This window comes from Corythoichthys intestinalis, chromosome 15 (genome assembly GCF_030265065.1).
Source record: "Corythoichthys intestinalis isolate RoL2023-P3 chromosome 15, ASM3026506v1, whole genome shotgun sequence".
Lineage (NCBI taxonomy): Eukaryota > Metazoa > Chordata > Actinopteri > Syngnathiformes > Syngnathidae > Corythoichthys > Corythoichthys intestinalis.
In genome coordinates this window covers 38,787,048-38,802,174 of record NC_080409.1, presented here as the reverse complement: position 1 = coordinate 38,802,174, position 15,127 = coordinate 38,787,048, and the positions used below count along the sequence as shown (strand labels likewise).

The window sequence follows — 15,127 nt, the reverse complement described above, 5'->3', positions numbered from 1 at the left end:
TTATTGTTGCCACAATAACGTGGAGAAAGCCATCAACGACTCCTCTCCTTCTTTCCCCCAACGTTTTTATATTATTATTATTTTATATGCACGAGAGCTGCCGGATCTGCCAAAATGAACATGAAGTCTGATTATTACTTTTTTTAAACAATGTCATCAGATAGACAAAAACATAAAATTATGTGCAAATGCCTGCATCTTCAAATCATGAAAATAATAACAGCCTATATTTTACCAATCTTGTAATCTCGATGGGTCTTGTCTCCATTCCATGTCAGGTAGTCTAGGCACATTGTTTGGATCCTGATTAGCGTCTGGCTAATACATGTTAGGTCCAACCTAAAATTCCAACCTCCTCTTCTTCCTCCAACTCTTAAAAAACTTGCGCTCGATCTATCGCTTATATCGCTGTTTGAATCATTGTTTGAAGGGCTTTGTATGGCGGCCGTATGGAGCGCTGCCATCGCTGTTCTCGGTGTGACGTATCTAGGGCTGCAGCTATCGAATATTTTAGTAATCGAGTAATCGACTGAAAATTCTGTCGATTAATCGAGTAATCGGATAGAACAAATATATTTTTAGGTGAAGAGCAATTATAGATATACATGAGAAAACAAGACATTTTATCATTTTCAGTCAATCAGTGTCTTTATTTTTGATGTATATTGTTGAAAACAGCCAACAATTGCATCTCAGATGTAACTAGAATAAAAAAAAAAAAGACTAATTCACTGCTTTCACTCAAAAAAACCTCTAGATCTTATTTTAATAAAGTATATATATATATATTAGGGCTGTCAAAATTATTGCGTTAACGCGCGGTAATTAATTTTTTAAATTAATCATGTTAAAATATTTGACGCAATTAACGCACATGTCCCGCTCAGAAAGTATTCTGCCTTTTGGTAAGTTTTACAGCAAGGCTTTTTGTGCTGTCCAACAGCGAACTCTTGTGGTCGCTTTGCGACATGGTTTATTGTTTTCTTGCCAGTTCATTATGGCTGCACGACGTCTCGGGCTGATAATGTTGTGCTTATATGATCCTTGGACAAGATTTGTCCGTAAGTATGGTTGTTGTAAAGAATGTACATATTATGTTAGTAAGCGAAATGTTATATTTTTTGTATGAGACGCTTTTTGTTTATGTTTAGTGAACCTGTATAGCGTGCTAAGCTAACGTTGTTGCTGATGCAATGCTTGTGTACTTTATTTTGTAGTTTTATGACGGTCTAAAGAGGACAATGGTTTGAGGCCATTTTATTAATAAATCAGATGAAAAAGGAAGAAGTCTAATTATTAAGGCGTCGTTTACTAGCTGTCTAGCTTTGGAAAAAGTAGACGCTTCGGAGTGATGACAGCATAGACAGATTTAAATGACAGTAGATTGAAATGCCCACTACAGTCCTTATTTACCGTATGTTGAATGTATATATATATATATATCCATCTTGTGTCTTATCTTTCCATTCCAACAATTTATTTTACAGAATATATATATGATTTACAGAAAAATATGGCATATTTTATAGATGGTTTGAATTGCGATTAATTGCGATTAATTACGATTAATTAATTTTTAAGCTGTAATTAACTCGATTAAAAATTTTAATCGTTTGACAGCCCTAATATATATATATATATATATATATATATATATACACACACATATATACACCTAAAAATGCCTTTACGCTTGATAACACACATCACTTAAAAGTTAGGATTTTTTCCCACGTTTTTCAATTGAATTTCTATTTGTGTCAAGCCATTTTTAAGTTCTAGTTAAGTTTTAAGTTAGTCTAAACTGTAAGTCCTGATAGGATTTTGAGTTTTTGCACTGTTCAAAATAAATGTATGATACAGGCTGTATTGGAGCACATTAGGGACTAGTGCTACTTGGTGTTTTATCCAGCAATGACTACTGAGCTAAAATTGATAGTTAGCATTATTGAGTTTTTATTTGACACCCACATCACTCCACAACGCTATGTTATGTTAAAGCCTGTATGTAAGACACGTTAGCCACGCATCGAAAGTGGTCTTAATTAATTGTAACCTAGCCCTCCGCAGGGCTAACGTAAGGTGAGCTAGTAGTGACAGTAACGTTAATCTTATATATTAGCGCTTAGCGCTCTTTATTAGCGCTTAGCGCTCTACTGCTTTAAGATGGCGGCTGTTTGCTAACGCTGCCCAGACGCGGCCTAGTCTGTCATTGTGCATTTAGTTCAACATACATGTGAGCTCTATGAGACTCATAAGACGCTACCTGCAACTAACGCAGTACTTCTCAAATAGTGGGGCGGGCCCCCCCAGGGGGGCACAGAGCGTTGCTGGGGGTGGCGCATGGGACCTTGGGGAACATACTTTTTTACCGTACTAGAATAAAGTGTAATGTGCGTAGAATAAGGTGTAATTGCACATCCATTCAGTGGATCGTAGTGCTGCTCTCACTTTCAGCGTGTGCGCAATATTTTTGATCCAAACAAGAGCACACAGCAAAGAGCACTGGAGATATGAATAGCTAAGACAAGGAAATATGATGAAGCTTATGTAGCATTTGGCTTTGACTTTTAGTACAGTGGGAGACTGTTTTTGTTTGATTAATTTTTGTTTTTTCAGTCTAATTATTTGGCATATTGTCCTCGTGAGTTCATGTTGCTATTCGATTTGAATTCATTATTATTTATTGATTTTATTACATTTTTCAGTATCAAACGGTCAAAAAATGTATCGAGTGTATTTTTACTGTATAGTTTTTTTTTTTTTTTTTTTTTTTACATTTTGTTAATTTAATCTACATTACTTTTTTCTTTAATCTTAAAAAATAACACAATGTTATGCAGAGATGCACCTAAAATAATAAGAATTTTATGTACAAATGATACTACAGTATATTTACAGTGGCGGCAAAGAGTTGGGGGGCGCGGAACGTTTACGTCTTCCTGTGAGGGGGGCATAACAGAAAATAGTTGAGAAGCACTGAACTAACGTAGCATGTGCGCACTAGTATTTAGCAACGTCGGCATCGTTTGTAGTGGTTGTCGGCTGCAGTAAGTTTTTTTTTTCATCTTCCTCTACGCACGTGACATCAGCACGTTGTCCCGCATTAAAAGTAGTCCGAACAAAACGTGATGCTTAGAGCTGTCAAAATAAACGATTACTCGAGGTGAATAAAGTTACTCGGATCAGTTTTTAAACTCGAGTTGCTCGAGTATTCGTTTCAGCTCTAGACGTATCACTTCCGGGTTCGTACCCTTTCAGGCTCGAACTTTGGAAACGCGATTATTTTGTCAAATACACAACATATAAATTATTTTTTTCATGCTTTATCTGTTGGACAATGTTTAATTACTTCAATTGTGACCCTATTTGGCATGTTATGAAATTACTTCACATTTGGTTTTTAAACACTACCGCTTTGGTCCACAGGCCTTGCTAAAATTGACTAAAACTGAAAAGTTACAAAGTGTTGCTTTTAGAAATAATTCTGAGTGACAGTAACAGGTTCAAAACTGTTTAGGTATACTTTGAGGGGGGGAAACATGTCTTATATGTATCTTTTTCCAATGCTAAACCTGAATAAATACATTGACCACACAGATTTTAGATGACCGCGGGAGGTCCCCATTAACCTCGAAAAATGATGGCTCATTGTAGGGCTGCAGCTATCGAATATTTTAGTAATCGAGTAATCGACTGAAAATTCTATCGATTAATCGAGTAATCGGATAAAACAAATATATTTTTAGGTGAAGAGCAATTATAAATATACATGAGAAAACAAGACATTTCATCTAATCTTGAACCATTTTCAGTCAATCAATGTCTTTATTTTCAATGTATATTGTTGAAAACAGCCAACAATTGCATCTCAGATGTAACTAGAATAAAAAAAAAGACAAATTCACTACTTTCACTCAAAAAACCTTTAGATCTTATTAAAATATATATTTATTTATACCTAAAAATGCCATTACGCTTGATAACACACATCACTTAAAAGTTAGGATTTTTTCCCACCTGTTTCAATTGAATTTCTATTTGTGTCAAGCCATTTTTAAGTTCTAGTTAAGTTTTACGCTACTCTAAACTGTAAGTCCTGATAGGATTTTGTGTTTTTGCAGTGTTCAAGATAAATGTATGATACAGGCTGTATTGGAGCACATTAGGGACCAGTGCTACTTGGTGTTTTATCCAGCAATGACTACTAAGCTAAAATTGATAGTTAGCATTATTGAGTTTTTATTTTACACCCTTATCACTCCACAAAGCTATGTTATGTTAAAGCCTGTATGTAAGACACGTTAGCCACGCATCGAAAGTGGTCATAATTAATAGAAACCTAGCCCTCCGCAGGGCTAACGTTGCGTGAGCTAGTGACTCAGACAGTAACGTTAATCTTATTTTTTAGCGCTTAGCGCTCTTTATTAGCGCTTAGCGCTCTACTGCTTTAAGATGGCCGCTGTTTATTACCGCTGCCCAGACGCGGCCGACTCTATCATAATGCATCTAGTTCAACATACATGTGATCTCTATGAGACTCCTCAGATGCTACCTGCTACCAACTTAACATCACGCGGGCTAGTTTTTAGCAACGTCGGCGTAGTTTGGAGCGGCTGTCGGCTGCGGAAATGTTTTTTATATTTTTTTATTGCTTCTTCCTCTACGCACGTGACGTCGGCGCGTTGTCCCGCATTAAAAGTAGTCCGAGCGAAACGTGATGCTTAGAGCTGTCAAAATAAACGATTACTCGAGGTGAATAAAATTACTCGGATCAGTTTTTAAACTCGAGTTACTCGAGTTGCTCGAGTATTCGTTTCAGCTCTAGCTCATTGTATTGCATCTACGTCCTTTTCTGTGTGTTTATTTTGTCAGGTGATGCGCCATCCAGACCACGTCTCCTCCTCCGTCTATTTGTGGGCTCATCACGAGAAGATTGTCATCATTGACCAATCGGTGGCTTTCGTGGGCGGAATCGACCTGGCGTACGGTCGTTGGGACGACGGGCAGCACCGGCTGACGGATGTCGGCAGTGTGACGCGTTCTGTGGCACCAGAACAGGTCAGGCGTGCGGACCAAAGAGCTAGACCTTTACTACTAGGGGAAAAAAAAAAAAAAATTTATACCATTCGTCTTCTTCTCCAGGCCACTTCTGTCAACGCTCAGTCCGGTAAGGCGACACCCCCTGTTGACGGCGTGTCACAAAGCAACGGACGGGGGACATCCGCCGGAGACGCTGTTGACCTGCCCAAGCTGAAGGGTGTGGGCCGCACCCGCCGCTCTCGCTTCACCTTGTACCGGCACCTGCACAAACACACATTGCAGCATGCCGACAGCGTCAGCAGTGTGGAAAGCTCGGGTGCGAAGCCAACTTTCAGTCGGATATGGGTGTTACTCAATTTTCCTCGCTTTTTAAGTTTATATGTTTGTTTTGACAGGAAGTGGCTCAGTGCGAAGCCTTAAAACGGGTGTGGGAGAGTTGCAGGGGAACACTCGCTTTTGGCATGGTAAAGACTACTGCAACTTTGTCTACAAGGACTGGATACAGCTGGAAAAACCTTTTGACGGTGTGTAAAAGTTATTGAATATGATCCAATAATGACTAAAAAGTAGTGCTGCAATGATTAACCGATTAACTCGAGTAATTTGCTTTGAAAAATGATTCAAATTTTGCTGCTTCCAATATTCGTTTCATTAAAGTGGTGTTGTAATGGTTTGTTTTGAAAGTGTTTGCATTGAGTTTTATCGAATTGGGTGGATACACTGCCCTCTAGTGGTAACAGTGAATATGACAACACTCATTTCACATGGCTGAGTCCAGCTGCTCCCTGTTAAGACCAACATAAGCTACGTTTTTGTTTGAGCAAATGTTTTTTAATACATTCGTAATTTAGTTCAAAGATATATTTCGCCGTTTTTTTTGTGGGAATATGTGTTTGAACCATTTAATTTAAGAGCGTTGTAAAAAAATAGATACATTTTTATTTTACATGTTATAGCATTTAAGCTAGCTTACTTTTGTTGTACTTTGATCCTCATAATTTTTTTTATACCGTTTGAGGCTCAGCTCAGGTATTCAATTTTTTTTATGTGCTTTAGCTGATTACTCGATTATTCAAACTAACTAGTTCATCGATTAATTAACTACTAAAATAATCGATAGCTTAAGCCCTGCTAAAATGTACAGCTTGACAAAATAAATCTGTTGTAGAGACGGGTCTCATTTACTAATACAGTAGTACAATGACTTATGAGTTTATCGAGATTTTTTTTTTTAACAGAAAATAAAAGTTTCTTTCATTTGTTTAAGTCAAAGAAATGTACATTTTTGACTTTTTAGTTTGACGTATATTGTCCATTACTCATATTTTTAGTCCGCTAAAAGGGAGGTCTCAAGTTCTCACTCACTTTGTTGTTGTTCACATCTTGGGGGGGGGGTACGAAATTAAATCAGATCGGATGAGAATGAAATTTGGTAGGTATATTATTGAGATCTATACTCATCAATCCTCAGAACTCGATTTTCTATTATTTTTTGGTCTCAGGGCTGATTAATTACATTAATTATTACAAATTTATTGTTACCTGAAGTTTCCAAGGTAACCAGTAGAGGATGCACGCTTTTAGGTCGTGGTTTTCATATATCTGGGTTGATGATATGTTTAGGGAGCGATCCGGGCGGTCGTTGTTCATTTTGAACTTGTGTGAAAATTTGCTATTTCGTGAGAATAATAATGTAAAATATTTTATTTATTTTTTTAAATCAAAAAAGTATTTTTAACTATTGCTATTTAAAAAATGCTGACAATTTTTTGGGTGAATATTGTTTATTTAAAAAAAAAACAACATATTTTTAAAGTGTCATTCTTTCCCTTGTGGAAAAAAAAAAATATGAGAGTAACATGATGAGACAAAAGTCACAAACTCCTTGAGGAGTTTCCCAAGGAAAAAAAAGATTTTGGCAAATTATAATAACCTATTTTTGCTAAAAGACTACCATAAATAAGCACACTTTCATATTTATCAAATATATTTTTGGAAAAAAAACCAATAGTATTTAAATCATCATATTTTGTGTAGATTTTTCAAAGACCGATAATCTGATTGTGTTTTCGCCTTGTCTAATCCTTCCGTGTAGACTTCATCGACAGGTACACCACCCCGAGAATGCCGTGGCATGACATCGCCTCAGCAGTGCACGGCAGAGCTGCTCGTGACGTGGCGCGTCACTTCATTCAGCGCTGGAACTTTACTAAGGCAAGTGTAGCTTCAGAAAACCCTTCTATGTCCTTCAACTGCTATTGACAGTGACAGGTGCCAATCCATCTGGAGTCAATAGTAAGTCTGTCACCGTCAATGGCAGTGAATAGGTTAAACGTGCTTTATTAGGTGTTCAAAACATTGAATACCATCTTTAAAACCCTTCAAAAATTTGGTCTTTCCTTCTTCCTCATTGCGCTGGAATGATTGCACAAAAGATAAGATTTTAATTTTTTGTCAAGAATCCACAACAAGTGGGACACAATCGTGAAGTGGAACAAAATTTATTGGATAATTTAAACTTTTTTAACAAATAAAAAACTGAGAAGTGGGGCGTGCAATATTATTCGGCCCCCTTGCGTTAATACTTTGTAGCGCCACCTTTTGCTCCAATTACAGCTGCAAGTCGCTTGGGGTATGTTTCTATCAGTTTTGCACATCGAGAGACTGACATTCTTGCCCATTCTTCCTTGCAAAACAGCTCGAGCTCAGTGAGGTTGGATGGAGAGTGTGTGTGTGAACAGCAGTCTTCAGCTCTTTCCACAGATTCTCGATTGGATTCAGGTCTGGACTTTGACTTGGCCATTCTAACACCTGGATACGTTTATTTTTGAACCATTCCATTGTAGATTTGGCTTTATGTTTTGGATCATTGTCCTGTTGGAAGATAAATCTACGTCCCAGTCTCAGGTCTTGTGCAGATACCAACAGGTTTTCTTCCAGAATGTTCCTGTATTTGGCTGCATCCATCTTCCTGTCAATTTTAACCATCTTCCCTGTCCCTGCTGAAGAAAAGCAGGCCCAAACCATGATGCTGCCACCACCATGTTTGACAGTGGGGATGGTGTGTTCAGGGTGATGAGCTGTGTTGCTTTTACGCCAAACATATCGTTTTGCATTGTGGCCAAAAAGTTCAATTTTGGTTTCATCTGACCAGAGCACCTTCTTCCACATGTTTGGTGTGTCTCCCAGGTGGCTTGTGGCAAACTTTAAACAAGACTTTTTATGGATATCTTTGAGAAATGGCTTTCTTCTTGCCACTCTTCCATAAAGGCCAGATTTGTGCAGTGTACGACTGATTGTTGTCCTATGGACAGACTCTCCCACCTCAGCTGTAGATCTCTGCAGTTCATCCAGAGTGATCATGGGCCTCTTGGCTGCATCTCTGATCAGTTTTCTCCTTGTTTGAGAAGAAAGTTTGGAAGGACGGCCGGGTCTTGGTAGATTTGCAGTGGTCTGATGCTCCTTCCATTTCAATATGATGGCTTGCACAGTGCTCCTTGAGATGTTTAAAGCTTGGGAAATCTTTTTGAATCCAAATCCGGCTTTAAACTTCTCCACAACAGTATCTCGGACCTGCCTGGTGTGTTCCTTGGTTTTCATAATGCTTGCTGCACTTTAAACAGAACCCTGAGACTATCACAGAGCAGGTGCATTTATACGGAGACTTGATTACACACAGGTGGATTCTATTTATCATCATCGGTCATTTAGGACAACATTGGATCATTCAGAGATCCTCACTGAACTTCTGGAGTGAGTTTGCTGCACTGAAAGTAAAGGGGCCGAATAATATTGCACGCCCCACTTTTCAGTTTTTTATTTGTTAAAAAAGTTTAAATTATCCAATAAATGTTGTTCCACTTCACGATTGTGTCCCACTTGTTGTTGATTCTTGACAAAAAAATTAAATTTCATATCTTTGTTTGAAGCCTGAAATGTGGCGAAAGGTTGCAAAATTCAAGGGGGCCGAATACTTTTGCAAGGCACTGTACAAAGAAAAGTCTCACTAAGTGTGGAAAAAGGACTTTTACGTTCCCACTCTTTCCACTGCTCTGTGAAGTTACACCTTCTCACCATCAAATTTTCTCTTCTCTAGATCATGAAGCCAAAGTACCGCTCCCTGTCTTATCCATTCCTGCTGCCAAAGTCTCACTCCAGTGCCACTGAGCTCAAATACCAAGTGACCGATTGTGTGCAGGCCAAAGTACAGGTAAGAGAACCCTGCGAACAGGGCCAATTTCAATGCTCCTGTGGACTGTTGGGTGTTTAATAATAACTTCAACAGTGAAGGAAGTCTTTAAAAAAAAGCACGATTTTATGATACAGTACGAGCTCTTGAATTACAGACTTGCCGGCAAGAGTTGCTGGAAGGAAAAAAGGGATCCCGTGGGGCAAAAACAATATTATGTACCTACAATAAAAAAAGAAAGCAGGCTTGTTTTTGTTATCTTAACCACTTATGACATTTACTGGGTTTTTTCGACAACACGCGCCACTACTTTTTCTCTCTCCTTTTTTGATCTTGTGGTTTTAATAACAGTGTGACTAACTTATGGATTTTTACAGGCTAACTATTATCAGTACTTCCCTTGTCGAAAGGCAAACATTTAATTTAAATATACATCAATCGATAAGGACTGACTTCATATATTTTGCGGGATCGGTGGATGACAATGGCGTACCGCACGCATGCTATTTTTAGACCGTGACGTCACATTGTAAAGCAGAAGTGGGACATTATAGAGCCGCCCTCACATAGAAACCATGTTAATTCTGCTACATTTCTCCGGTAATCTTTCAAAAACGAACGTGCCGATCACACATTGCTATTTTGGAACTTGTAGAAACGACTCTAGACATTACAACATATAAAGGATGTTTTCTTCATACGTTTCTCGAAACCAAAAACTCGGAGGAAAAAATGTGAAGAATGAAACAACTTGCGTAGACTTTTAACGCCAGCTCGGCAGTAAACATTTATGCAGTAAACATTTTGTTTCGTTGGCATTGTCTTTCAGAGGACAAAGAGTTAAGCCATTTTGATATTTTTAACTTATTTTTTAGTGTGACGTTGTGTCGTGCTGCCTCTGTCTGACAATGAATGACCTGAAAAGAATGAAAATGGTATCTGACTGTTACATTTTCTGTTGTAAAAAAACAAACAAACAAAAAACACTTTATTTTAGTAAGGGGGAAGTGTAAATAAATTATAGAATTAAGATTTGTTATTAATGAAAAAATTAAAAAGTGTTCGTTGGCTGTCACTGAGTAGCATTTGCGATCACTACACAAAACAAACAATAGAAATTAGCCCTAAGAAAAGTCAGAGACATAGGACAACCAGAGGATATAATATAAAAGAAAGACAGGGCTGTTGGCAAAGGATAGCTTGTTGAAACAGGAGACATTGTCAGTCGCGTAAGAAAAAGGTGTCGATAAAAAAGCTAAGGCTATGCTTCGGTCGGCTCGTGTTTTTTCATCTTTTTCAGCCCTCGACACTAAAGCCATCTCTTTAACTTTGCCAGTAAATTTGGCACCAGGGACATAATTATCGGAGAGAATTGGTAGGTTTGGCTCTTTAAACAGCTCCTTCGTACACAATTTCCATTCATTTCCTAACGGGGACAAACGGTCGCATGTCCTCCCCTAGCAACAGTAGCTAACGTCATGAATATTAATGAACGGAAGTGACGTGTTGCTGGCGGTACGCCATTAATAACTGATCTTGTCCGCTGATTGCATCTAGAGTCAGCTAGCTATATTAGCTTGCTAGCATTTGGTTGCTGACGTTCATTAATATGACTTGTTGGGTATTTTCATACTTTCGTCCCTCTAACATAATGTTCACGATTGAAATGTTTGCCGCTCTTTGCTACGTTAATGTGCGAAGGAGTGAAATATGTATTGGCGTTCCATATGTTTGTGACTTTTTTAATATAATTTTATTATTTGTTTATTTTAGGATTTTCTGATTTCTAGCTGGCTTTGTTGGGTAATATTTTTGTGGCCCCAAGATGGCCAAAATTCTCTCTTTCCTTTGTGAGTGAATTTGGTCAGGTAATACCTGTTTAGTGAAAGCTAACATATGGCTCACAAACAAACTGTTCCAGCATTAAAAGGCATTGTGATGGAGAAAAAAGAGACTGGGACCCAATACAATTTAGTAGTTCTCTTCTCCTCAGAAATTAATTTATCAATTTCCTTAAACCTTCTTTTTGTAAAGCAAAATGCTTATGTATTTCAAGATTTGGCAAGGAAAATTAGAATTCAGTAGATAAGAAGGAAATTTTAAATTTCCTTTCCTTTTTTTTTTTTTTTTTGAAGACTACTTCACGTGCAGTTAAAAAATCAGTCTTTCTTCATATGTGATGTTCAATGTTTTCCAATTAAACAATATTGATTGGAATGGCAAAGGTGCATGTTGCTGTTTATGAAAAAATGAAAAACAGGATCAGCAAAAATCGAGATTGGTAGGTCAGGCTTTTCAAAAATTTGTGATCAGACATAAAATTGAGTTGGTGCACCCCTATAACTATCGCATATTAAAATGTGAGCACTCACAGCTTTTAGTAGATGCATCACTTATGTGTATTTTTGTTGAATATGAAATTTGAATGGTGTGACTTATAGTCAGATGCACTGTATAGTATGTAATTTATAGTAGTTTGTCACATTTAGCAACATTTATAAAGTAAAAGAATAGTCCAATGATTGTACATCGAATAAACACTATGCAATTACAAAGAATTAGGATGATTGACAGATGTTTGTGTTCGAGCTTGCCAGAATCACGAACTCCAAAAGCACCACATGCGTCAATAATCGTTTAACTTGTTAAACAGTTGCTGTGGCAACTCATTGTGTGTAAACAGCTTGAGCGGATTTAAGAAGACTCACTCAATCAAGCACTTAATAAACCCAAGCATTTTTCTACTACTTTATTCTCGTTTAAAAATAATTTGGTGGGACAGTAACATGTTTAAAACGTATCATAATTATTACATTTGAAGTGGTTAAAACAACATTTATTTAAAAAAAATAAAAATAATATATATATACTAGGGCTGTCAAAATTATCGCCTTAACGCGCGGTAATTAATTTTTTTAATTAATCACGTTAAAGTATTTGACGCAATTAACGCACATGTCCCGCTCAGACAGTATTCTGCCTTTTGGTAAGTTTTACAGCAAGGCTTTTTGTGCTGTCCAACAGCGAACTCTTGTGGTCGCTTTGCGACATGGTTTATTGCTTTCTTGACAGTTCAATATGGCTGCACGACGTCTCGGGCTGACGCCCACGTTGTAATGTTGTGCTTATATGATCCTTGGACAAGATTTGTCCGTAAGTATGGTTGTTGTAAAGAATGTGCATATTATGTTAGTAAGCGAAATGTTATATTTTTTGTATAAGACGCTTTTTGTTTATGTTTAGTGAACCTGTATAGCGTGCTAAGCTAACGTCGTTGCTAATGCAATGCTTGTGCACTTTTTTTTTTTGTAGTTTTACGACGGTCTAAAGAGGACAATGGTTTGAGGCCATTTTATTAATAAATCAGATGAAAAAGGAAGAAGTCTGATTATTAAGGCGTTGTTCACTAGCTGTCTAGCTTTGGAAAAAGTAGACGCTTCGGAGTGAGGACAGCATAGACAGATTTAAATGACAGTAGAGTGAAATGCCCACTACAGTCCTTATGTACCATATGTTGAATGGATATATCCATCTTGTGTCTTATCTTTCCATTCCAACAATTTATTTTACAGAATATATGTATAATTTACAGAAAAATATGGCATATTTTATAGATGATTTGAGTTGCGATTAATTGCGATTAATTACGATTAATTAATTTTTAAGCTGTAATTAACTCGATTAAAAATTTTAATCGTTTGACAGCCCTAATATATATAATACACACACACGGCGGAAAACACTTGGGTGACTTGAAGTTCTGCTCCCCCCAATTTGGCCAAATTTCAAAATTGTCAGATATGCATGTGTGATACATCATTGGAAAGCTTAAAATCTCTCTTTTCCGGGGGAAGAAACATTTTGAACAGGAGGGCAAAAAAAATATAATTTTTTTTTCAACAGCAAAACCCTAACTGGAGGTGAGAGCATGAGAGAGCATAATTAAAGACGCCATGATTTTAACGAGATAGTATCGCGTACTTACTTCTTTTCGATCCCAAAACTTCATGTAGCATGTATCACCGAGTGTCAAAACACAGCTGTGAATGGCCACTGCCAGATTTTTCGGGGATTTTATGGGTGAAACATGGTAATATAACAAGGGTATAACAAGGGTCGCGATGCAGAAATCGCAGATATCAAGGAGTGGTCGAGATTTTCTTTTTCATATATTTACCCTTTAAAAAAATTTTTTCCAATTTTTTTTGTTTGGATCGATTATTTATCATCTAAAATATCGGGGAAAATGCGACCGTAAGGAAAAAAATACAGTAAAGAGATAGTTATGAGGTAGATATCCGGGACTTTTTTACAGACACTAGTTTTTCCGATGTGACGTAATTTGTTTAAAAGTTTATAATATGTGAGTTTTAAAAAAAATTTTTTTATAGCAAATATTAGACATGAAATAATGATTCTAAGCTAAAAATGACAGACATTTCAAATAATAAATATAATTACTTGCCTTCTTTTTATGGCTGGGTTGAAACAAAAGCGGTCGCACGACGTCTGTAAACAGGGTGTCCAGGATAAAACGGACAAATTAAAAATAGTTCGGGGGTTTAATGCACCATGAATCTGCTATGGCAGCATATAGACGTATTGTTCTATCAAACACAACAGTTCTTTTGGCTTAAAATAACTCAGTTTATTTTAAAGAGGGGTGCAAGAGCAGAAACTGCTTTTTGAGTCTTGTTTGTGTTTTTGCCATATATATATTTTTTTTAATTTTGGAAAAAAAAAGTGAAAAAAACACGTGTTATATGTATCTCTTTCCAATGTTAAATTTGAATAAATACATTCAACACACACAAATAAAACCCTTCTAATTCTACTACTAGCTACTTCACAGTTTTTCACTTATCACGGCGGGTTCTGGTCCCCATTAACTGCAAAAAACGAGGGATCACTTTTCTCTTTTTTTTTTGCTCTGGAAGGTTTTGCGGTCAGCAGCTGATTGGTCAGCCGGCATAAAGTACCATGAAGAGTCCATCCACAACGCATACATTCAAGTCATCGCCAAGAGCAAACACTACATCTACATTGAGGTAAAAATACAATACTTTATTATGTGGGTGTCCAAACCATATGAACTAGGCGGACTGGCAATGAATGACCGTGTTTTATTGTCATTGATGCCTGTAGACTTAAACCAAAATGCCTCCACTCTAGGAGTACTTAAATCTACTGAACATGTAATGTACTGTGTATAGTAAATGAGGCATCATCATGTTATCTCAGAACCAGTTCTTCATCAGCTGCGCTGACAACCGAACGGTGTACAACAAGATCGGAGACGCCATCATCGAGAGGATCCTCAGAGCGCATAAGTACTTGCAAACATTTTTGCATGATCATGTTTCGGTGCCGTTGATGGCGATAGACATCTGATCCATTTGGACCGGGAAGGCTAGCAGCAATTTTTTGCTACAAGCCTCTCACAGTTAAATTGATTGGTTGTCTATCGCCATCAATGCCAGCCTGTAACTATTAATGCACGATAATACATTTTTCAACAGATAACCGATAATTTCCTCCTCGTTCCAGCCGATAACCGATAATGTCAAGCCGGTAATTCTAATATAAGATATATGTAAAATTGTAAATTATACACAAGAGCAAATATTACTGTGCAAAAATAGAATTTATTGTTCTTTTTATCAACATCAAACAACTAGTAAATTCCAACATCTAAATACCGTATTTTTTGGACTATAAGTCGCAGTTTTTTTTCATAGTTTGGCTGGGGGTGCGACTTATACTCAGGAGCGACTTATGTGTGAAATTATTAACACATTATTATATCATTTCACATGTTATTTTGGTGTTTTGGAGTGACACTGATGGTTTGGTAAACTTGTTAGCATGTTCGTTATGCTATAGTTATCTGAATAA

General features: G+C 37.1%; 1 protein-coding gene across 3 annotated transcripts in view; it reads left to right on the top strand.

Moving 5' to 3' along the window:
- Positions 1 to 15,127, top strand: part of pld1a (phospholipase D1a) — a 76,240-nt gene that overhangs the window by 47,781 nt on the left and 13,332 nt on the right. For all 3 annotated transcript variants that reach the window (XM_057859351.1, XM_057859352.1, XM_057859350.1), the window contains 7 exons: positions 4,876 to 5,061; positions 5,146 to 5,359; positions 5,439 to 5,567; positions 7,139 to 7,257; positions 9,140 to 9,253; positions 14,170 to 14,280; positions 14,474 to 14,562. In XM_057859351.1, the coding sequence (XP_057715334.1) occupies positions 4,876 to 5,061; positions 5,146 to 5,359; positions 5,439 to 5,567; positions 7,139 to 7,257; positions 9,140 to 9,253; positions 14,170 to 14,280; positions 14,474 to 14,562 (962 nt within the window). The remainder of the gene's footprint in view (positions 1 to 4,875; positions 5,062 to 5,145; positions 5,360 to 5,438; positions 5,568 to 7,138; positions 7,258 to 9,139; positions 9,254 to 14,169; positions 14,281 to 14,473; positions 14,563 to 15,127) is intronic.